We start from the raw sequence: 25,690 nt of genomic DNA, 5'->3' as shown, positions 1-25,690 counted from the left end.
TTTGGTAGATATTCTACATCTCCAGCAACTGGGTTCATCAGGTCTTCTTCCTTTTGTGGAAAATATCATTGCAGACTAAAAAATGGGAACGGAAAGATGCTTAGAAAGAATTGTGGTGTTACTTGGCCTCCTGAACTAACATGGTTAATTACTGCATCAGGTTGCTCAGAGGGATTGTGGGATCTCCAGTGTTGGAGACATACAAAACTGGACTAGTTAAAGACTTGAGAATTCTCAACCAGGTTTGAAGCTGTTTTGATCAGAGGTCTGGATCAGATGGCCTCCAGAGCCATCTAAACTATTCTATAATGCTATAGGCCCTTTTTGAAAGAGATTCCATCTGGAACAGGATTTTTAAGTTTTTAAAATGCCTCTTTAGGTAACTATAAAGAGAATACAATCAACAGATTTAAAATAACCACAACAACTTAGAATAATCTCTGGGTTTCTCTCTGAGAAATAACTGTTCTGTGAACCTGGGAGACTTCTCAGTTTGCCAGCTGAAGACAGGCAGACATAACCTCCCAACAAGCCTTAAGGCATTACAAGATTTTTATCATCCTAAAAATGTGCCAGAGGAAGGTATTAATAGTACAGACCTTTCAAGTGTGATACACTGAAACAGAAGAAATGTAGAAAATAGAAGACAACAGATGAAAAGGACAGAGTTTGGACTAATGGACTGAAATAAGTTACGCTCAAATTCTCCTTTCATCTTTCCAGGAGAGTATCTAGCAATGTCACTACATGTGTGGGGTACCAAATACAGGTATACACTTGGGAGGCAAAAACCACTTACTGTGTCCTCTCAGAGGACAGCTTTGTAAGACACTTCTAAGAAAGCTTTTGCCTTTGAAACAACATCCCCATATAGATAGTTTTGCCAAGCAGCAAGATTTTCCCACAGTACACTGTACCTGTAATTACCAGGAATGGTTTGGCTCAAATTCCTCCTGCAATTCCTTCTGTTTTCGTTGTGCAGTTCAACCAGATGGGGACAAGGTGTTTTCAACAGATATTTCAGCTGAATCTGTCACCTGTGACTACCTCCCTCAGAGACTAAGTTTATTGTGCTTACTACCAAGGCCATCTTTTTCTTCTTTTTGTCAAGGGTTGCGAACTGAAGTTTTGAATAAGTACTGTGAGGTTATTCTGTAAAAGCCTACACAAGCTACAAGATGCAATCTATTTTATTTTTGTAGTTATTTGTGAGCCTGGACCATGAAGAGGGGGTTCAGTTTAGGCTGAATTAAATCATCCAGACTTCCCTTCTGTCATGTATTAAAAATATGGTTGGTTGGGGCTTTGTTTGTTTGTGTGTCTTTTGTTTAGGTGTACTTTTGGCATTTTGACTCAGATAAGAAATACCACAAAATAATAACACTGAGTTCTCAGACTGGATTTACCAGTGATCTACCCTTTGGGAGCCGGACTGGTTTTCAGTTGAAACTAAAGATATTCAGGAAAGAAATTACAGTAATCAGGAAATTTTTACCTCCATATTCTGTCCGCTTTTATAAAGCTGAGGTACAGCAATTAACACTTCAGCTGGCACATCCTTATCCAGCACACCAGTAATCAGTTGTGGAAGAGAAGAGAAGAATAAATTAAAGAAGATCAGATACCACTGATCAATCATTGATGAGCCAGAGAACCCGCAGTAGAACTGGTACCAGAAGAGAAGGGCCACAAACATCTGAAACAGAACAAGAAATGCTGTAAATATAACAAGATAAGGGGGATCATCATCCTACTGTGTTCTGTAAAGATTCGGATTCCATTTGAACATGTGAGCAATGCTTGTGAGGATACCTACTCTTTAACTCACTTCCTGATGCATGGACCACTTGGCTAAGCTGCAAACATCTGGCACACTTGTAAGTCTTTGTGCTGCTGGAACCTCAGATCTCAGGCATCACAGGAAATTAACTTTCAGTTCAAGTGAAACACTGAGGTGCAGTTTAACTAACTGTAAAAAGCTCTCCCAGCCATCCCTGACCTCTAGGTAAATGAGTACTGATGTCACAGCACTTACATGACTACTTTATGGACAAGAATTTCCACAATAATATCCTCTGCTGGCTGGAGATGTTTTGGGAGACTTTTGTGATCTACAACAGATAAATGCAGAGCTTTTTTACAAGACCAACATGAGATCAGCAGCAGTAAGGAAGGTGAAACTGTAAGGTTTAGAAAAGTTCTCTTAACTATTCAATCTTTGTGCTTTGACATTCAGCAAATTAGCAGTGCTGTAAAGATTCCTCAATCTTCCTTGTTCCTAAGCTCTATGAAGAGATCAGGTGCATACACAGTTGCAGAGGGGTTGTTCATCTACTTGGGTTGGAGGCACCCAAAAAGAAACAAACCACACAACTCGTTTTCTCTGCAATCTCTTCAGCAAGGAGAATCCAGAGGGTTCAGGAAAGGTGCAGATTTCAGATGCTGTTGAAGAATTTGAGGTCTAGAAAAAGATGGCCAGCTTCCTAGAGAAGGAAATAAATTCCCAGGCTTGGTTCTCCTAAAAGTAAAATTTTTGCTATTCTTTGTAAAGTGACTAAGAGCAGAAAACTGTTGGAAGCTGTTGAGGGTTTTCCTCCTTTTAACAACGAAGATGGGAAATGACATGACCTCTTCTTTAACTTCCTCTTTTTTTTGTATTTTGTTCTCAAAAAGCTTTCAGTCAGATGGAGAATGAATTTTAGATACACAGAGGAAAATACAGATCTGTTCTGTGTGCCCAAATGTGGTTGAAAATTAAACACAGGAAGAAAAAAAAGGCTATGGTGTGCTTAGTCAGTGGAAGCTACTTTAAAGGGGGGACCCTGTCTTGTAAAGGGGAATTGCCACAGAATAAGAGGTCAGTACACAAATGTACATACATGTATGTATATATATATATGCACACATATATACATAAAGTAGATAAATGCTTAGGCAAAGTTTACATACTACATTGAAGTGGATTGTATATGAGCCGCAAATACATCTCACTGTTAGTGAGCCCATTCTATAAATTAACCTAGGAAAAGTTAAATGGTAGTATTTTTTGTAAGCTCAACCTCTAGAAAGTTTTCTGTAAATTTATTTCAAGAAAAACATCTTCCTCTGGCCCAAACAAGGCAGAGTTACTGAAGCTTACCCTCTTCAGTACACTTGTCTGGGATATGGCAGCTTCATTCCAAAATTGAAGGAAATTACACAAATATGTGAATTTATGTACTTTGTTCTCACTGTTTTAAAGCAAAATGCAGCTAATCCTAGACACAGTAAATTTTCTCTCTAGGGCTTTGCTAACCTGTCTTGGAAACAGTTTGGGTCTTGCAAAAACAGGTAGTTTGATGAAAATACAGTCAGCTGAAAATCTTCCTACCACCTCTACTATGGGTCTTAATAGTGTTGTTGAAGAAAGCTATACAAATAAATGAGGCTTAAATCAGATTTTTTTTGTCCTGAAATTTTAATTTTATTTCAAATGTTCTCTCTTGCCTCTGGGTATTACCTCTCTGAAAAAGACAAACCAAATTTACATAAAGATTAAAAAAAAAAAAAGGTTTCCCTTCTTCCCCTGCCATATGAGACTGTTTTATGAAGGTGATCCCAGAGAGAATTTCTCAGTGAATGAAGTACATGTCAAAAAATTTTCAGTGTTGTCTTGCAGAGACAACGTATAAACGGAAAGAAGATGTGCATGCTTGTGCAGGTAAAATTTTGTGGACATGAAATCCCTTCTCATCAAGCTCAGATATTTCCAGTCATGCTATGTTGTAATTTATAATTTACTTGTATTTTTATCATCTCCATCAAGCCAAACATCTTCTTGGATAAGTCATTTAAGTTTCCAAATGGCTTTTGTAGCAATGTGAAGTTTAAAGTTTAAATTAGATAGGGTCTAGTGGAAAACAGAAAATTTCACAGTATGAACAAATGGGGGAAAAAAACCACTCGAGGAAACAGAAAACTTGGAGAACATCTGCAGTGTAGCTATCTGGACTCTCTGTGGAGAATCATCCAGAATAGTCTCCTTGAAAAAGATTCAGGTGCTCCTATCTTTAAATTTTTAAGAATCTGTCTTTAAGGGTAGGCACTGTATCAGACATATTCATGTCTATATGCTGGATGTCCAACTACAGTTTAGAGTCAGAAGCAACATGCATTTCTCAGAAAGCTTTGAAGGCTGCCAAAACACAGCCAACAAAAGGAGATGTCTTCAGTTATTTTCTACCCTTGAGGCAGTAGCTCCTGAAAATTAAAAAATGGCATGAGAAATACTACTTATAATCAAGGGCAGTTGTAGCAAAGAAAATGGAAGATTTTACCCAAGCCGAACAAAAGCGTCGATGTATCAACAGCATCTCTGGCTGCTGTTTGCTGGAGTATCTTATGTGCTTTACTTCTGTGTTTATTTTTTTAATTTTTAATATAAGATGGCTATGCATACATCTCTTGAAAGTTCAGATTTGATACTGTCAATGGGTATCTTGGAAACATCCAGTACTGGGGGTGGGAATACAGATGTTCAGCATCTCTCAGGATCAAGCCTTAAAACTGATGCATCTGAACACCACCACATATTTCACAGCTGTACTTCAACAGGTGGCTCTCCACTCCGTACAGCATTACTTAAATCTGCTTGCTATTTCTGACTCAACCAGCAGCTCAGATCACGAAGTCCCTTCATTCTTCTGTGTCTGAAAGAGCAATTGCATGCAGTCTCTGCTCTGACCCCAGAATGCATTTTAACATGCTTGTTTTAACAAAAAGACACTTCATTAATCCTTGAGCACCCTTAGGTCTTCCCATGATGTTCGAAATTTTGAGCAAATGATGGTTTTCTTTTGATAAAAACTGAAGATTAGATTAAAATCAGAAAGCAACTATTACAAAAGTGAAAGCTACTTTTTTTCTGGTACTGAAGAAAAATCGAGTCTCCCGCACACAATTCATACATTGCCCTCTGAAGCAAACAGAGGTATGAGAGCTCTAGTTCTCTTTTTCTTGCTTCTTCAGATTTTGTAGCTGTTGCAAGTGTGCAAATATATGTTCCTGACAGTGACTCCCACCCAACTGGTGGTATTCTTGGTTTCCTTGTTGGGCTGTTTTCAATCAATCATCTTTGTACTCCAAGATCAATGCAAAGGGCCTTTGTGGAGGCCGAGGAGTTGAGCTGCTTCTGGCTCGATGCCCAGAACTGGATTGAGTTCTGTTTCATACACCAGGGAGGAAACACAGACCCGTTGTCTGTTCCTTACCACCGTGTGCTTCCTTTCTAATAAACTCTCTTGATTAGTTGGAAATAAGATAAATCAAGAAAAAAACGTTCCCAGTCTCCACATCTGAGACACATAGAGGACTCAAATTATCTCAAATCACGAGGAAATATGTACACTGATTCATAAACAACGATGACATACAGTCAGGAAGAGAAAACACACTCAACTGCTACTTGGGATCAATGCTGGATGGCTTTGGCATTGAAGACTCCTGTATCCTGCCAGCTAAATCCTGCAAAACTGCTCTGTAAAGAAACTTTTCTTCAGCAGTGCTTGTTATTTGTGTTACCTAATTTGCACATTCAGCAGCACACTGTAGCTGTTATGGAGTGGGTCCCGTATTTCTGCAAATGGCAGCCAGCTGTCTTTCAGCTCTGCAAATTTCTTTGCAGCTTATTTATAAACCATTTGAAGGCTGACCTAATGCTCACTTAGCACAAAATAAACCCTGGAAACATGTGGTGCCATAAAGCTGCCAAGTCAAACACTTACTGCATTTTTGTAGAAGAAATACAGCACCATGTTGGCGAGTCGGGAATAACACCAGTGGCCATGAACAAGCAACAGCTTCTCCAAATGCCTGAACCTGGGGATTGCAAAGTCGCTTGCCATCACCGCCTTGAATGAAACAAAGGTTGGAATCATTATTGTGAAGCACCACCTTTAACACTAACAATGAGTCTAGTCACCTTCTCAGCTCCTACAGTCAGTGGAAGAAGTTGTACTCATGAAGAACGAAATTCATGACAATGCTTATGAAATGCAGCTATGGCTGCATGGATTTGAAATACCCATGTGCAAACTCGGCAGGACATGCAAGGCAACCCTGTCCTCACTCAGAGATTACAGCCTACATTGCAGATGGTGGCAAGCAACAACAAAAAGCAAGAGTGGGAGAATGGCTGGCAGTTGCACGAGCATGGAGGCTCAGGGTTCATGTGTGAAGACCGTGGTGGCTGTATCTTTCTCTGTAAAAACTACAGGGTACTTACAGGGCAAAAGGAATTTCCAGAAACTAAGATAAAACCAGCACAATTTAAGTGGCTGCATCATAATGATTCGACTTAAAAAGACAAAATAATAAAAATATTAAATTTAATTGAACTTGCAGACCCGGTTTATCTATATCATTTACTTGGCTGTCCTGAGATATCAGTATTTTGAGGGATTTTTAAAATCACACATTTTCTGTAACTATGTATGAGAAAAAAATCACATTACATGAGAATCCTCTGGGACTCTGCAGACTGTCAGATGGCACTGACAAAATGAATCACAGTTTCCCTCTAATTCTGACTAAATTTCTGGGTCTTGTACATCTAGATGAAACCTACTTGTGTTATCATGGTTGTTTCATGATTTTCTTTTTCCCTAGGATCACAGTAAGATTTAATTTAGTATTACTTTACATTTCATTTTCTATTTGGGTATCACCTTTTTCTCACAATTCAGTTTAGCAAAAACAGGAGGCAAGGTGAAAACCTCCAAAGCAGCACATACTCTGCTGGGTATATTTTGGCTGCATTTTTAAATGAAAGGCATATTTCCTTTTAAGTTTTCCTAATTCACTTTCCTGGTAAAACATCAAAAGGGCTCAGTTTTCCCAAGTAGGTGCTTGTAGAAGCTATTAAAATTAACTCTAAAACAGTATGGAATAGAAGGTGTAAGAATGCATTGCAATTTAAGCAGTAGATACATATATAAGGACTGAGACACTTTTTTAATATGTTGACACATCCTAGGATTTCTGAGGTATTGAGACACACTTGTTATTACTTCCCTCACAGAAGTCTGAGTTGTCTTGCAGACATACAACTATCTTGCAGTTTGAGAACGCAGCTATGCCATGTCTGCTTCTTTGTCCTCCACACCATCTCAGCCTATTCCAATGTCAAAACAAAACCTTCATTTGTGCTTCTAACACAGTACTTCTCAGCAGACTGTGAGAAGTGTTACGATTTTTTTTCTTTTTTTATTCCATTTTTATTATGGTGAGGAACACAGAGAGAAAGATATGATGTCCAATTAAATTTGCATGTTTACTTAGGCTCAAAATACCCACTAGATTTTCACATTTTATTTTTTTTTCTTCCAGCTCCACATGCTTCCACAGAATTTGGAAAGAAAATAAATCAGACAGTATTGCTGTCTTAGGCATCTAAATGCTCAACGCCTTCGGAGTACCTGCGTGTATACAATTCTGACAGTTGTTTATAGTAAAAGAGGTCTGTGCAGTTCCTTAGGATTTGCAGGAAGGGAAGGGATCTATAAACATTTTCCACTCTGCTGATCTTTCATTTAGAAATAAAACCAGGTAGTTTAATGAGGTAATGAGAAAATAGCTTTCAGACCTGGATACACTGCAAAAGCCAGGGGGATTTGAAGACTGGTTATTTTAAGTGTATGAGCTCAACTGAAAGTGGCATAAAGGGGCAAGGAGTCAAAAAAAAAAAACCCAAGGCTATGAGCAGTCTATGTCTCCATCAGGAAAAAAAGTGATCCGAATTAATACATAGATGACAGAGCTTATTGGTAAGTTCATAAGAGGTGGGAAGACCAAGAAAAAAGTTTGCAGCAGACTTTTTTGAATTGATAGGTTTGGAGGCAAGCCCACAAAACCAGTCTTCTCTGAGCTCTCTGGAGCTTGGACTGCATGCAGAGTGATAGTGCAGAAGTAATGCAAGATTTGAAGATGCATACACATTGAAAAGTGTGTGATAAATAAGAAAAATACCTACTGACTTTTCTCCAGTGACCTGTCCTAGCTTCTGCAGCTCTGGAGTCAGAAAATGCCTAAAGCTGGTACCCAAGTTCATATCTCACCTAACTTTTTACTTCATAAGTTCGTGTGTTGATCCAAATAAATTACAGCATTCATGAGATCTCATGAAATAGAACTCTATAGCAAACTTGTGCACTGTGTGAAGGAGGCCTCTCTTCCCTTTTGAGCAAAACATCCAGCCAATGTTGCAAAAAATGCAATTTAGGTCAGAGAACCACCCACTGGTGACTAAGTTAAGGAGCATGCTCATCTGCTCAGGTCCTCAGGATGGAAACACTTCCCACTTTCCCTGTAGAGCTATTTGACATATACTCAGCTACTCTGTTTTCTCATGCAATCAGCCTGCCCAAATACAAGGCAGGTTGTGGAAATGAGGTATCCTCCTCATTCTCTGTGTCTTATTGCCACGTCTGGTCCCAACACTGCAGCTGATCTGCACCAGCAGTAGAGGAGGCTGAGATAATACATATATCCTATACATATACATCCTTTCTTCTGGGGATGAGAGAAGTGCCTCTTACACAGTGGTAAATGCAGTAATCAAAGGTGGAACACATCCAGAAGATTACAAGGCAAGCACCCTCATCCTGCTGTTCCCTGTGACTGGAAATGTAGCCAAACCAAGACTTGCTATAAGGTGTAAGAAGCAGCGGTTCTGCAAAGGGCCACAGTTTCTACTTTACTGTTTTGCTGTCTGAAAAAGCTGAATGGGTGAGATGTGTGGGTGTCTGGGCTGAGGGTCACCACTACACCATGCAAATAAGCTAATCAATTGTACTGGCCTGTGCAACCACTCCACAGAAATTACATCCGAGCACTACAGGAGAGAGGAGAATAAAAGCCAGAATAAGATGAACCTTTATTTCCTAAATAAAGCATATCTGAACTTCTTTTCTCCTTTAATCAATTATTTAGCTAAGTTCAATTTTCTGGGAGGGCAGAGTGTGTGTAAACTCATCACAGATCTCAGAACAACCATGAGCTCAAACTGAGCACCTTATGAGACACAACTAGCACTCCTCAGCACAACTTGCTCCTTTTCCTTTATTTGTGCTGATGGTCCAGAGTCAGTCTGAACAATCTGACCTGTAGAAAGTGTCTGTTTCATGCCCTCATGGGAGTGCTTTCCACTGGATGAGCAACATTACCTGCATGCCTTCTTGTCCAGAGATCCCCACACCAACATCTGCCACCTGGATCATGCTGACATCATTAGCACCATCACCTAAAGATGACAGAACAGTTTTGTTGTCACTAGCAGACCAACAACAGTTGGCAGCAACAAAACAAAGGACAAACAGTTGTTACTGAGTGTTGGTTGAGTATAGTAAGAGAGATATTTACTAAGTGTTGATTTGGTAGAGTAAGGGAGATGTGTAGCAGAAAAGGATACACCTTTAGAATATATGGTTCAAAGCTTTCAAAGTTTCCAAGACATTCTGATATTTTTAGACCTTTTCATCACAGGAAAGTAACAACACAGCAACTCCATCTCTTTTTAATAATGCCTAAAATTCAGGTGTGAGGCCTGAACTGCACCAGTAGTAAAACAGTAGAAGGCTGGGAATCAGCATCCCCAATACTTCTGTTTCCTGATTAAGAGACTGCAATCAGGTATGACTAAGAATTAAATTTGCAAGAAGCCCTAAAGCCAATGAAAATGTCTACACTGTAAAAATACTTAAGCTTAAAAGTAGATGAATGAAAGAAGAAGTCAAGAAAGTAGGGTTGACCAGTCCAAGATATTTAATACAACCAAGACTGGTAGATGTAACTGGAATGGTTGCAGAACCACCATGCCCTACTCTGCTTCCAATCACAATACCACAAGTGACAGATGCCATAGAATGAGATATATATCTAGTTAACCTCTTCAGTTTACAGCCAATGTACTAATAAAAAATGATACTGTAGTAGCTTATGACAAGACACTTGGTTTTAAACTTCAGTGGCTGAAATGCACACCACACGTCACCAGTTTCCCTGCTGTTGGCATGTGTAAGAATGGTATCTGCTCACCAGAGAAAGCTGATGTCTTTGTGACTATGTGATACAACCCAAGTTAGCTCATGTTGGTTACAAAGGAGGATGCACACAGCTAGGCTTTAAACTGGAGCAGGAGCTTAAGCTCAACTTCCAGGCTCAAGATGCTCAGAAAGAATGAAAATACAAGCTGCCCAGTCTCTACCAGCATTCCGGATAATTCAAGTTAATGAGCCAGATGTTTTTTACAATATATGCAAATGATTATGTCCACAGTCAGTTAACCAAAGATATAAATTCAGTAGAAGGGAGGCATGTTTGAGCAAGATATAATATATTGAGTATGAAGATCGTGATAATCAGCACATACTTGGTGATGTCAATGTCACACAAGTCTGGCAATTATTATACGTACTTAGAGTTTCTCATGGGCAGGTCCCACCCACATGTGTTCCAGCTATAATTAACCAATACAGGTAGATGAAAGCAAGTGTATTTGTGACAGTATGTGCTGGAATTGTATTTTCTAATGAAACGTGAACCTAGATTCAAGACAGGGAAAGAAGATATGGTTGACTTGTGTGAACATCATAGAAACATGGAAGATCCTGTCAAACTTAAGACAGATGGACTGCCAAAGTCTCTCCTTTGCCCACTGAGGGATTAGGCAGGAAGAAGTGTAAGTGTTGGCACGATACCAGTTGTAAATCCACTCTATAATGACAAGGCCAAGTCATAGCCTGTGCTGTACGGCTGACCTGTGATGATAAAACACAGAGCCTTGAGTTTAAGCATGATGGGATGAAGCAGCACTGAGCACAATTTTTTTGGGTGTAATACAGTGACTGCAAATTGGTATTTTGCACAGCATAAGATAACCCAGTTCTTCACAGCTGCGTTCAGACACGTCAAAACCTCTTAGCATAACTGGGTCCTGATTACCTAACTTCTGTATGAAGAAATCCCTAATACTACTCCAGAGTTCTATCCTAGTTTTCAGTAAATATGTTAGAATAAATATATTAGAATTGTCCAACATGTTTTCAGACAAAACAGGAAGGCTGTTTCAGTTGTGAGGCACCTGGGAGGGTCCTACTGCACATCAAAAAAATCAAAATTTTCAAGACACAGTATACATCAAGTCAGGCTAGTATAAATGGAGATATTTACCTATTGCCAAGGTCATTGCTTTGAGTTTGTCTCTGACTAGTTTCACTACCATGCTCTTTTGTAGTGGGGTAGAGCGACAACACAGTACTGAACGGCATCGCTTGGCTAGTGCAAGAAATTTATCTTCTAGAGCAGGTTCCAGGGCATAAGCTAGAGTCCTTCCATCAATGACTAGGCCCAAGCTGGAAAGCACAGAGGAAGAGGGTGGATAGAGAGGGGTGAACCCAACAGTCATGTTTCCAGTAGCGCCGTCTATTGTATTTGAAAATTTAGACTCTACGCATTGCAGACACTGTTCCAGCAAGACAGCACATGTCTCCTGAAAAAAAATTCAAAATAAACATGCTTGAGAGAAAGGAACATGTATTCAAAGGCTTCTGTTTGCTGTATGTTTAGGCATAACTAATATGGGAAATGTATTATTCGTCGTGCTGTTAGAGTTTTAATTTCTAATAATCTTCTACTTGTTCTGAACACACTTAACTCTTGCAGAAGGTATGACAACAGTAAAGAGTAGAAAGGCTTAAAATCTAATTCTTCTTTAACATGCACTTTTGTATGCTAAATTAATTTCTTTTAGCTCCTTCTCAGAATAACAGTGCTGGGAAATGATATATAATTGGTACCAAGTTAAGTATGGTGATGAACACCATTATGGTGATGAACACCATGTATACACCCACAACTCAGATCAGAGAGATATGCATTGTTAAAGGCCAATTAAAGGTTATTTAAGCTGAAATCTCTCTCCTAGCCATACTCAACTAGAAGATGTTATTGAGAGTATATGAACATTTAAAAGAAATGCTATTGGTCTTACAACAAAGTATGACTAAAAAGAAAAAAACATGGGAAATTAATTTACCAGTTCAGTTGATACACCCAAGAATAGAAAATGCTGTTATCTTTTCTTCCTTTTTGAAAGAAATTGGAGCTGAATACTGATGGCCTACCTCTCCTCTGCTGATCTGAAGTCCAATTTTATCACCCCATAAAAGGACTACAGCACTATCAGTCTGGTTTCTTGTATGTTAGACCGTATCAGTAAACTCTTTGTGACTGCTTGCAACAAGTTGAGCACAGGAAAGATCAGTAATTCAGAAGGATTAGAAAAAGTCTGTTAGAAAGCAAGGCATTACTGTAGATGTGGTTTTCTGCCTCTCACTGTTAACATCAAAATTTACACATTGCTGCTATCTCCAGAGAAAAAAGCCACCTGAGAAAACATGAATGACTGAGTTATCTAAATACTACATTTCAGTGGCATAAAATAAAGCAGAAATTCTCAACCGGTTATCAATTGCTTTTTTTCTCAACATGTATTTAAAAACAGGTTGCTTTTTAGACCCATTAGTGCCAATAAACAGAAATAGGGATGTTTTGTGAATGCATACCAAAGAAAGTGATTTATGCTGCTATGGCATATTGTCATTCATGGTGGAGTTCACTACACACTGTGACATGTTTTCAGTAAGGTTATGATACATGAGGCTATGGTTTGGAAGCATGATTCACTGAAAAGTATACAAAGACATGTCCTACCTGAAAATTATAGATGAAGCAGGAAAAGAAGAAAAAAAAAAAAAAAAAGGAGGAAAAGGAAAAAACCTTTAATTATACAAGTTGAAAGTGAAGCAAAACTAGTTTATTAGTCAGCTGGTATATTGGATCTGCTTACTGGTGATTCAGCATTCAAAGTGATGATTTCTTCATCGTGATCTAGTAGCTTGCAGGCATATGCAATATTAACAGCTGTTTCTTGCTTGTCTCCAGTAAGAACCCAAATCTGCAACCCAGCTTTGCGCAAGCTTGCAATGGTTTCTGGAACACCATCCTGCAGACGGTCCTCTATGCCTGTTGCGCCTGAGCACATTAAAAAAAAAGCAAAATATTCCATATTAAATGAACACCTAAGGTTGCTCTTAAATTTTAAGCTTAGATCAAAACAAAACAAAACCAAACCCAAAATAACCAGCAGCCACTTTTACTGGGAGACAGCTGAACTACCAATGGTTGCAAGATTTGGGCAGATTTTTGGGGGTATTGAGGAGGAAGAAAGCTGTGGTAAACAGTTGCATACACTGATTTTTTACACACACTGATTTTAACTGCAACCCCTTGCCACAGAATACACAGGCCCTGAATGTGTGTGCTGAACCTGATGTATATGAAAGTTGATGCCTCTCATAGATGCAGTTTGTGAGCTTTGCCTTAGGCGTCTCTCTGGTGCTCCTGGAATCAGGGAAGTCTTTGACTTGTTGAAGCAGCACTGAACTAATGAAATTCTATAGACAGCTTGGGCCAAGTTCTGCTCTTGTTTAGAGCAGCAGTTCCCATTGATGATATTGTGTTAAATTCATCCCTGGTATTATTCCACTTATTTCACTAGTGATAAAATGTTGGCAGGAGCAAGGAAAACAAGGTATGTCTTTTATGTTAATTATATCCTGTTCCTTTGTGGTGCTGCACATGACAGCCATGATGAAGTTCCATGAAGCCAATTTCTATACTGTCAGAAAGAATTTAAGGGAAAGAATGGATTTCATAGCCAAGCTTTCAGAATTTTTATCACATTTTAATTTCATGTCCAGCCCTCATTTCATTACCTAGCAGATGCAGATTCTTCTCTATCCGCAGTGCTGACTGAAACAGCAGTTCTTCACGATTTTCAATAGAGGATTCTGCTTCTAAATGAGTTTTTAACCAACAGCCATACTCCTCCTTGCTGAGAACCTATTACAAAGAGTATGTGAGGGCACAGGCAATATGATGAAAAGGCATTCATACGTTACTGAATAAAATGAAAAAGAAGTTATGAATCAAGAACAATAAAAAAATAAATACCTTCAGTAATCTTTGTCAAGACTCTCCTTAAAAGCGAAGTAAAAGCCTCCATTTACTTACCCTTTTTGCAATACAGAGGGTCCGCAGCCCATCTACAGCATAAAGATTAAGGTAATTCTGGGTTTTGCTTCGGATTTTTTTTTGATGTTTGCCCCGAGGGTCATCTAGATAAGAATAAAACCATAAATTAGTTGTTGAAAAATAACAGCAGCTGAATTGCCTCAGAGAATAAAAACTTGTATACAGTACGCACTGTACCAGCACTTTATAACTGATACTTTTAAAGAGGTGTTGATATTTCCTGGGAAACTCAAGTAAAACATTCAATTAAAAAAAAAAGTCTTTTTGTTCTCTTTTCTGTCTTCCTTCTTCAAAAAAGTCACTGTAAATGTAAGCGAGAAAGACCTTTTGTTTTACTCCTTAAGTATTTCTTTTGCCTAAGTATTTTAAAAAATCATAATCTTCACAGCAAACAATACTGTCACAAATAGAGGCATGACTTCAAATACACAACTAGCAAATGTTTTTCCATTTCTCCACAGCTCATCATGTGCAGAAAAACAACACTTAAAAATAGCACTCAAGGCTAGTATCTTGAAAGAAGTGGAAACAGTGCTCTGTTTTGTATACCTTAAGTACATGAAGGTCCTTTTGTCTGTTAGTGCTGTACTCATACTTCCTATCAGTCTGAATCTATGCAAAAAGTTCTGGGTATGACTGTGATTTCATTTAGAGAAGAATCTGCAGTTGCAGACCTCACAGCTAGCTTCTACCTCGGCTGCATCAGCAAAATTTCCACTCAGCTTTACCCTTCACTTAAAGCCACATGTAACTACTCAAAATGAGGACTGAGCATCTGTTTTTCTCTCTTTAGCTGGGACTGGTGCAGTGTGCTCACTCTGTGATCAACATAGAGTAATAAATATGATGGCAGCACATTTTGTTCCATCTTGTTACATGAAATGATGTCTCCAAAAATTAAAAACAAGTGATAATGCAACTTTTTTATCATGTAGGATTGAGACAAGTTCACTTTTTCGAGAAAAAGGTACTGTAGTAGTAATTTTTAATAATATGAATTTCAAGGTTAGCACTTAAGTAAATGTGCAAGGGGGTAAATTTTTTGACCGGAACCATTGAGTGAGAATGACTGGTACCTTCTGGCAGGTTTTCTTACTCCCTGATGTGATACACTTTTTTTTTACTAAAGACTGAATATTTTCGGGGGATGTAGAATCATTTCAGGATATAATTCTGTAACTGGAGCTGTTCCTAAATGCAGTATTTGAGTTACTGGTACTTGCACAGTAACCAGTCACTGAGACAGGTGACCTCACCTTCCTCACCAGAAGTCTGGGCACCTCAAGAGACCCACTACATACTCAGTTCAGCACTGAGTGTGCTCACCTCTCATCCTGTGAGCCCATGGGCACTGTGCCATTATACTGAGCACTTAATACAGGTATATAAATTAGATGGCATAAATATTTTACTGTTTATAGTTTTCAGTGCCCATTTACCCAGTGTGCACTCATACTGAATTTGATCTTGCCATATGTTGACAGCATACATTTATCTACCTGTCTACAAAGTTACGCAGCATCAGCACTTTCACATTTACACAGCAGCAGAGTGTGTAACTGGGCATTCAGATGCTCCAGCACAAACACATACATGTATTGATTTTGTAGAAATAAGGGAACTGTGAGTTCGGAATCCAAATATTCTGGGGTTTGTTCCATTTATCCCGACTATGTATCAGAACATTTTACTCATGGTACAAATATTTTCTCACCTTTAAAGAATATTCTGTCCTCTCTAGGTCTGCAAAGTTGGGAGCATATGTACACAGTTGTTCCCAAGGGACTCTGTGAAGATTGTGGTATTTCCTGCATGTGCTCATTTCAGTTCTATCTGATTAAGGTCATGTGGTGAATACTGACTCGTGGGAATATTCCCATGGGCCTGTCCATCTACCTATGCTATCACCACTGATTGTCTCAAAGGGACAATACAGATATATTATTCCAGAAGGACATCCCTACAAGTATTATTTGCAATTGGAAAGCCCTTTCTTACACTACATATGGAAATATGCATATAAGAAACCAGCAGCTTAACAGAGTTTTATGTTGCCACTTTTCTATTAGTGTGTTATAACCTTTTTGGCATGTCACTTTGCTGCATAACATAAGAATTTTTTTTCTGAGAGTACTGCAGCAAAACTTCTTTGAGGCTTCTTGTATTAATGAGGGGTTTTTAAACTTTAGAACAATTAAACAGGCAAGCATTCTTCCTAATTTATTGTGATACATTAACATTCTAGAGAAAAATGCCATTTTTTTTGCATATCCCACATGAAATCATCTTATGGGAGTGGCTGTTTCAGTGGCTCACTGACTTCAAATGATGCAAACTTCAATAGGTGCTTAAACGCATCAAGAGCTGTTTCTATCCCTTTAAGGTTAAGTTCTTTCTATCCCTTTAAGGTTCAGCCCTTCAGATCTGTCTGAATACCACAGGTGCTAATGCAGTGATCACAATATCAAAAGCTCATACCTCCTTCAATGAACAAAGACAGCAACTCTCTACAAGTAGAGATGTGTATACTATTTTCCGTGCAAGTTCTCATTTACAGCATATCAATGACAGCTAAAGCCTCTTATAGCTGTTCATGTGCCTCATCAATACTACCCTGAGATTTATCTTGTGCTCAGAAGTTAGAAGGGGGGGAGGAATCTCTTGCAGACAAAACCCAGTTGTGGAGATTGTTTTTAGCTGGGATGCAGTGTCTGCTCTGAGCAGTGTGACTTCATGGACCATGTCAGTGAAATAGAGCAAGGAAGTCTCCTCCAGAAGAATGATAGAGAGCTGGTGGCCTTCTGCTTCTTCACTTCCTTCCATAATCTCGAGCTGCAGAAAGCCAGCACAGTCATTGCTTTCTCAGTGATTTATGTTCACGGTTCCTGTGCAAGCTGGGTATTGACTCAAACAGTAACTTTCTTATTTATGAACATGGTGACTGTTGAGATAAAGTAAGAACAATACACTCTTGGGAATAATTTCAAGGCTTTTGGAAATATCTGTTTGTTATCAGAATACACTAGGTTCCACAGTCTTAACTAGATATACAGGCAGAGCAAATGGAGTCAATTCATAATCTTTAAATTTTGAAGCTCATGACAATTTATATTTTTCTATAAGACACAAAGAAACTAAAACATAATACCTCTGCTACTGATTTCAGGCTGTTTCTCTTGTCATGTTCTTAAATACTCTTCCTCCCAAACAGGAATCTTTGTTTCATGCCATGTGGTGTTTGAGCTAGGAGATTACAGACATTGTGCTGCCTTGATCCTTCAGTCTAATGGCACAAATCTCAAGACACATGCTTGAGCAGTGAACAGTTCACATGTCCCTGAAGCACTAAGAGAGCAAAGACCAAGCTGTGGGATTAGCTGTCGTCTCCATTCACTTTTTAGACATTTCCTTAAAATGATAAATGACTGAGTTCTTGTAGCATTACATATCATCTCACACACATGTTCCACCATCACCAGTGAACTGGATAACACCAATGACAGATCCCACAATATACATAATTGCCACAGCATAAATCTTTTGAGGCTCCCTCTACCTCCATTGACACTAGGATACAGCAGGCAGGCACAGAGAATTCAGTTCCACGAGTGAAAGATATTTAAGAGAAACGTCAAAAGTTTTTCAGACAGATCTGCTGAACCATACAGAATTACTGAAGCCATCAGGGGCTTAAGAGGACTAGAAAAAAGAAGGGGAACTGCTTATGGTGTTCTAGTGGCTGCATTTTACATTGCTTGCAAAAGCAAAGCACACCAGAACTCATAGTTTGATTTGGACTAAAAAAAACCCAAACAAACAAAAAACCCAAACCAAAACAGAAACTTCCTGCACAATTTCAGAACCACTTTCGATTTACTTGCCTGTAATGATGGTGGAATCAGTATTTGCCCAGCTACAGGCATTGCTCATTCCCACAGTGACCTTCAGGAACTCTGCTTCTCTGACATATCACCTTTGATAATGTCACCATTTTTTAATTTTCTGACTGGCCTCACTGTTTTTACCTATGTGAGTCCCAGACTTGTCTGAAATGTCTTTGAAATTTTCTCTGAAAATTCCTTGATCCATTGAGACTGTGAATGGACATTGCAGCTTTGAACACAATCTGTTATATGGTGGCAAAAAAATTAAGTCCTGGCATAAAATTTTTTTTTTCTTTACTAAATGCTCAGTTCTCATTCTGAGAACTCATTTACAATCATTATTTTCTAAGTATTAGAAATTTTCAGTGCTAAAAATTCTCTATTAGTAGTTTGGAAGGAAAGAAGTTTCCATAGATGCTCTACGTGCCTGCTGTGATATCAGATCTTTGCTAGAAAATTATTCATGAATACTATGTTGTTAGTTAAGGACAAGTTGTTCTTAATTTTTTTTGGCTCAGCTTTGATTTATATGGCTGAAACCAGAAAACTAATGCCAACATTCTTCTGTGTTTCGTTAAACTAAAATTACACAGTATAAGCCTTTCACAACTGTTTACTCCAACTAATGTCAAAGTAACCACAAAGTCAATGCATTGGTGAAACATGGGAAGTACCTCTAGCACTTTGGGGCTCTGTCCATTCATATTGGGGTAACCTTTAAACATTGGATGAAATTCAGTGTGTTGAAAACACAGTAAATTAGATGCAAACTGTTTAATGCAAACTGAAACCCGTGAGTCTCCTCTAACTTCTGAAAACTTACAGGATTCTTCTTGAAACAAACTGATTACAATTATCTGTTTAATGTTTTCCCTGTTTCCTAGGACATTTGGGTGCTGGAGAATTCTCCATGCTTTAGGGAAATTCCATGTTCACAGCTACATGTCAACTGCTTGCTAGTCAACTATGTATTTGAAGCCAAGATTTCTTGTCTGAACAGCATCTCTCCATCTTTTGCCACAACCTTTCTGTTTTGATGGCTGATTGATTCACATTGCCCTTTAGCATCATGGTTAACCATGAAAAAATGTGCTGATTAATGCAACATATTTCAGCAAATGATCTAAGGACTTACAAATGAAACAGAGGGAAGCAGCAATAAGAAGTACTTCATATAATATAACAACAAGTTTCATATAAATAAGAATAAGAAGTTTCATATAAAATATTCAACCATACAAGCACTGCCAGGCAGGTTTTTCTAAAGAAATGTAAATTGCTTTGGCCAAGTTGCAAGAAATTCCTTTAAAATAAAGCTTGCTAGTAGAAGATCTTCTACAGAAATTATCTTTGCTCGTTCGTCTGAAATTCGTGAACCAGTAACAGCAAAATTTCTGTAATAGTAATTTGTTACAGAAATTTTGCAATAATTACAAAGTATTATAAAAGAAGGCAATGGTTGCCATTCTACAAAATGATAAGAAGGCAAGTCCACTTGCTAGACAAGGCAGTAAGGTATGATGAGACCTTCAGCAACTAACTGCCTCCCAACCCCCACAAAAGTAAGTAAGAGGTGTACCTGAAGAGCAGGGGAGAAGAAGATCCATAACAACTGAATCTGCTCCTTTAGTGTAAACATTTATTTCATCTGTGAGAGGATGCCTGACCACTACTGACATCCTCTTCCTGATGGAATCAAAGCCCAACGTATGTAATACTTCAAAGCTTAAGGTTCCCAGGTGAGGTAGCTCCACTGATACCTGGTCAGACAGCCTTCCAACCAGGGAACAGTTATATGCCCTTGCTGCATAGACGAGAGCAGCTTCATCTGGACTCTCTGCTTCGTAACGGAGTTCTCCTTCCTCAGGTGCACCCCCCACAGCCGTCCTGCCTTGCTGGGAGCTGTAGCCATTGTTATTCATCTGTGCAGAGTATGCCAGCTTCTCTTCCAGTTTTAATAAAGTGCTATCCGTGGATGTAGATGAAAGCGTGCTCAAACCGAATCTGTGCATTGATTTGCTTGTAGCTAGACTAGAAGAACTGCTGCTGTTAGATCCAGAGGTCAAGCGACTTGGAGTGAATCTTCGTATGAAGTCTTCAATGGTTTTTACTGGAGATTTTAGTTCAAATCGGTCTCTAACCTTGAGAAGAACAAAACCCACCAATGAACAAACGCCAAAGAAAAGCTGCACAAGAATTCTGACACTGACAGTCAGTCTAAGCATCTCCAACTAAAGAGCAAAATTTCTTTTAGGGCAAAAAGTAATGGTATTTGTATTTTGAGAAAGGAAAGTAAATGGACAACACTGACTTAACAACAAAAAAAAATTCACTAGAACTTCAGAATCATACCTGTGTATGAAAGCATGTATGTTTGTATTAAAACAGTTTTTTCTTCTTTCACCTCCTCAGATATGACTAATGGATAGTCTATCAATGTTGCACCACCACCATCAGCAGTGCATACTAAAAGCTACCATGAGTACGAAACCTTGTCATCCTTTGTGCATATTCAGTGAAGGTAGTGAAAAAAAGTTAATGCAGTATTCTTCTGTTGAGAAGAGTGGTATCTTGCAAAAGTAAAGTTTAATGATAATATGCCAATGTTGAAAATATTCTCTAAAGACACGTGTTGCGATAAGTAATTTCCTGTCTCTTTCAGCATTGAAGCATTTTGCTTCAGACTTATCATTCATCTCAGTTCACACAAACCTGTTCTGAAGATACAGCAGCATTACTAGTTTAAGCATATTCATAGTAATATATATTATATTATTGTGTAACACTGTAGCATTCCTGAAACAGCAGAACTGAGCATTCTCCAAATGTTTCCTTGGCACAAAACCACATCATTTTGCAGACTAGTTCACTTTTTATTCCAATCTGGAACAGAAGCAAAGTGTAGAATTTTCTCCAGAATGGAAATTCCAGCTGCTGGAGAGCTTTAATATTACATTCCATTATAGATTTGTCTTACAGATCATCTTGGGATTGTGTTCTTGAAATTCTCATTCATCAATGACACTAGTTAAAGGCCAATGTAAGCACTAACGATCATTATTTCTCATAATGAGCTTAAGATGCATCTTTTACATAATTTGAAAGTTTTAAGTGATGTTTTTCAAGCGTATTTCTGTTTCTAAACTTTTAAAAAATGTACCAGCCTTTTCTTAATTTAATCCATACATATGAAATATTTATCAACTGACAGCTTATATCCCTTTCTGGTAAGTTTTGCCCATTGACAAGTCATTTTCCACACACGCTTACATATTTATGCTTATTAAATGAGTAAGTTACAGTACAAGAAGTCAAAAGAGTTTCAGAAGTATCTTGAAACTGTCGATGAAAGCATATCTTGCCATGAAGGCAAGTGAAATAGCTGACACATTCCATTCAGCTAATGCACTATTAAGCTCACTCAGTCACATACTGGTTCTACGAGTCATCACAACTCTCTCTAGTTCTTTCTCACTAGAAGAGGAGGTCTGCGTTTCCCTATCTTACAAGATAATTCAGTATCAAGGCAAAAGAAGATTGAACTCTTTTTCCTTATTCTTTAACTCACCTTCTGCCGGGGCTGATTTGGTGCCGTAACCACGACTGTGTTACATATAGTCAAAGCTATGAAGAAGTCAAACACGTCACACAGCTCTGGACTCAGATGGGTTAACGGTTGTTCGTGGCTCCTCATGACCTCCAGATGCTTGGCACATTCATTCACCTTTTCTAACAGCCTGGGGTCAGGTGTGATGTCCTTCTCCTAGTAACAAATACCAGTGATTCATATCTCTGTTTCTACACATTTCCAAAGCAGCAACAAGCAATTAAAGCATCCAAACTTGTGTCAGTATCAAGAGTTTTGGGGTGGCCTTGCACCACAGAGAGATTAACACACCCATTCTAGACAATAAACAGTTAACAGTGAACCTACTGGTAGAAATTATGTGAAATATTTATAACAGCAATATTTATCTACTTTGGAGGTAGTGAAAAGGAGAAGAGTTACATACTAATTTTCCTCCCTCTTTCCTGTTTAATTCAAGACATTTATTATCTAATACTAAAGTATGGTACACTGCAGAGACCAGAAGTGTGGAAAAAATAGACAGCAATGACATTTAAAGTTTGGTTTTACATCAGCACAAGAAAATGAAATCATCTTCAATTGTTTCTTAGAGAACAACACATTTGAAGTTAATTCATGAGGATTTTTTATGTTGAAACATTGAGCCCTTTCAACTCTATTTCATCAGTATTTTCCATCCGTTTAATATAATTCTTGTCAGAGCAAACTCTCCAGTATTTTGTAACACAGAGGGAGGCAAGGATACAAAAGATTAAAAGATAAACCGATCTAAGCCTCTTTTCTTAGTAGAATTTTATCTCTTGATGTTCAGCAGCTGATAAATATGAGCAACCACAGAACTCCATGTATAAACACTGCTGCTTGGAATTTTATCAAAAGAGCTTACTCTTGACTGAAATCAAGAAGTTCTACCAGTGCAAACAGCATCTTCCATTGTATTTGTAATTTGCTTTAAGGGTGAATTTGTGTCAACAGTGCAACAATGCAAATCCTCTGAATAGATATGACTTGGCTTCTCTTCCCTCTTATTAGCATTCAGCTCATGTAAAACTCACACAAAATTACAACAGTATAAAATAAACCAAATGAAGTTGTAAGGACATAAAGTCACCAACATTTTGAAATGTAAAGTTGTTTACTTTTTAAAACACAACACATGCAGTCAACTGATAACCACTGAAACACACTAGAAACTACGCTATAGTATATGTCAAGAGTGTCTATGAATTGGAATATGTGGTGTCCACCCCAGAACTTGGTCGTTTTAAAATCTTCTAACAGAAGAGAAAAGAAGAAGCATATGCAGAACAATTCAAATCCTAGACCTCCATGCTATTCTCAGCTTCTGTAGAGAAAAGGAAGACATACATTTTCTTTCTGAAATCAAACTATAACTAAAGCAAACATTTTAGATTGTCTTTACCTTCAGCTTGTTCCCAAAGACAAGGCATTTTGATAAGATCTATGCCAACACTTCATTGTTTTTGTACAGCTGTGACTACAAGTAAAAATACCAAGATGAAATCTATAAAGGCACACAATATGCTACAGATTTCTTTACATTTTTCTTTCCAAGACATGGTTCTATTACATGACACTGTGCATTGAGCTCTCATAACTTACCATTGGGCTACTGAATGCAGTGTGCTTTGAGAGTATGCTTGCTCTTTTTGCTTCAGCTCTGCTACCCGTGCGCCGGTGGGTTTTGGTGCTCTGGCTCCTGTGTATCACTTTGATGCTCTGATGGCTGCAGATACTGTCACGCTGGGACAGAGTGCCTCCTTTTGGGGCTGCCTCTTCTTCCTCAGAATCAGGTTCCTGGTACATTGCTAAACGTTTGGCTATCAGTAAAAATAAAGAGGGACAAATGTTGCGTATGTTAAAAGTGGCTTAGAAAGAGGGAGAGGGACATGGTGACTTTTTTTCATGTGATCTGATTTTAATATTATGCTGTGCTTTCCCAGTTATAATGATTCCATTACCAGGAGATACAGTGTAGTGTTAATGGAATGGTAGTATCTAATGGAGGATGCAGATAACATAATTAGAAATGTAACACAATGCACTGCCTTTCTTACCATCACATTCTCTCTGAAAGGCAGTTAGACTCTGCAGTAATTCAGTATATCCCTGAAGACTATTCTCCAGCTCTGCCTGATGAAATCAACCAAATAATTTGGTCTTCACTTAAAATCTGAGTAGGAAATAAACAATCTAGAAATTTTTCCTGGCATTTTCAACACAAATTTCAAATAAAGAATTTTCCAGCAAGAATGTCACATCTAGTGAGTACCAGTTACTGACACCTGAAACGTACCAAGAACAACACAACTACAGAGCACTACTGCCTTTGTTTTACACACAGAGATGAGGTACAGAGAGCAGTAAAGCCTCGCTTAAGGTCAGGGCCATTTGTGGCAGAGTGGAGACATGAACCCAGATTCCTGATTGCTAGCCTAGTGTTAAAGCCACTGTGGAGCCTGTCCCTTCCTCTCTGCATGACAGACAGGACACTGCAGCATGCAGTATGAAAACCAGGGTAGCCTCACCTGCTGCAACCCTTGTTCCTATCGCCATCTGCTGCAGTGACCAATTCCTGGTTTACACAGAATGAAAGAGCTTTTCCAAATGATGTACTTCAGACAAAATCTTCCTCAGTGAAGAATCCAACTAAGCCAATTAATGCTAGAAAACAATCTTGGCAGTTGGATATACACAAATCAAAAAGGAAACAGAAAGCAGAGGGTGTGAAACAGCCGTGGAATCCTGCCCCTCTAATGACATGCTGTTTAGCTCTAACTGATGTACAACATATTTTTTCATTCCTAAAGACCATGGGCATTTAGTAATCTGGCTGATTCATTAGGCAGGCAAATGCCACTTCAACAGGTATCTATTTATTTCTTCATTATGCATTCATTGAAAAGCTTTTCATTATGCTTTCAAAATAATCCACACTATACAGTACAAGTTCCATACTTGTGGCTCAGTTTGGTTTGCTTCTCCAGTGTAACAAATTAGATTTTCCTAATAGCAAATGATAAATCACTAGCATGTAAGTTAATTATTCAGGCCTTTAACAAACAAACAAAAAATTATTTCAAAATACTTCCTGAGAAAAATCTTGCATTATACATGGTGAGTTTGTCACATGATCACTTTTAATGTAGCTAGCTTTACAAAGAAAAACCCACCCTCACAATCCACTGCAATTTCCAAACATGTTTTAGCTCTCAGAAAGCAGCTGGAGGAGTTCAAACCAGACCACACACAGTACATGGTGATAGCTGTATCACTACAGTATCATGAATCAGAGGTTTTTCCAACTCCATTTGAAATACATATAGGCTTTGTCTGGAATGTGGGAAGTGGGAGTTTCTCAGTCCTGGCCGTGACAGCACACCTGGTCACTGCTCTAACTCTGTGCCCAAGTATGCAATATCCTCCACTGCACTCTGGCTCCTCCTGGCAAAAAATTCAGACCATGGATGTAGAAAGGACTATACCACATTTGGAGACACAAACTGCAGGACACACTGCAGTTCACTTCTGCCCCACAGCTTGAATTGAGCCCTGCAGCCCAGGTCTGAGGCTGATGTAGACCAACAGTGGATGACTGGGGAGTTTCCTTCATTAGCATTATTTGGTGGGATACATGTTCCTCTATGTTATGTGGTGGGAAAGAGGTTGAGAAACAGCACACCCACTGCCGTGTAGGCAGCTGCTCCTTGAGCCACATGGCTTCCAACAGAACAGCACTGTTGCCTTATCCTTTCAGCACCTGCCTAGCTTTCTGATTTATATTACAGAACCTACAGGACAGCTCAAAGAATTAGGGAGGTCACTGGTCTCCCTGGTCCTTCTGTTGCATGGTAATGAGCTGCAAGTAAATGAAGTTCATTTCATCTCCAAAGGCTGCTTCCTGCAATTTCATGCACATGCTTTGGGCCAGTGCAGTTCTAACCTCTCCCATCACTCTTGCCCACTAATTCCCACCTTCTTCTGCTCTGTAAGCTTCTGTGTATTTTCCCAGTGGAAATGCAGCTCCCTATAGTGTGAATTTGATTCAACTGATTATAGGTTTGTC

General features: G+C 38.7%; 1 protein-coding gene across 2 annotated transcripts in view; it reads right to left on the bottom strand.

Annotated features, from left to right (window-relative positions):
* The window catches only part of ATP10A (ATPase phospholipid transporting 10A (putative)), a 107,548-nt gene that overhangs the window by 3,451 nt on the left and 78,407 nt on the right, over positions 1–25,690 (bottom strand). Inside the window, exons 8-17 of one of the 2 annotated variants that reach the window (XM_063392530.1) lie at positions 23,227–23,444; positions 21,583–21,777; positions 19,594–20,155; positions 14,110–14,213; positions 13,812–13,938; positions 12,884–13,068; positions 11,206–11,524; positions 9,201–9,277; positions 5,763–5,888; positions 1,496–1,696 (exon numbers count right to left, since the gene is read on the bottom strand). In XM_063392530.1, coding sequence (XP_063248600.1) covers positions 1,496–1,696; positions 5,763–5,888; positions 9,201–9,277; positions 11,206–11,524; positions 12,884–13,068; positions 13,812–13,938; positions 14,110–14,213; positions 19,594–20,155; positions 21,583–21,777; positions 23,227–23,444 — 2,114 coding nt within the window. The remainder of the gene's footprint in view (positions 1–1,495; positions 1,697–5,762; positions 5,889–9,200; positions 9,278–11,205; positions 11,525–12,883; positions 13,069–13,811; positions 13,939–14,109; positions 14,214–19,593; positions 20,156–21,582; positions 21,778–23,226; positions 23,445–25,690) is intronic. The other variant, XM_063392531.1, reaches the window with a different exon arrangement.

The sequence above is a fragment of the Prinia subflava genome, chromosome 3 (assembly GCF_021018805.1).
Source record: "Prinia subflava isolate CZ2003 ecotype Zambia chromosome 3, Cam_Psub_1.2, whole genome shotgun sequence".
Lineage (NCBI taxonomy): Eukaryota > Metazoa > Chordata > Aves > Passeriformes > Cisticolidae > Prinia > Prinia subflava.
This window is presented reverse-complemented; position numbering and strand designations above follow the sequence as displayed.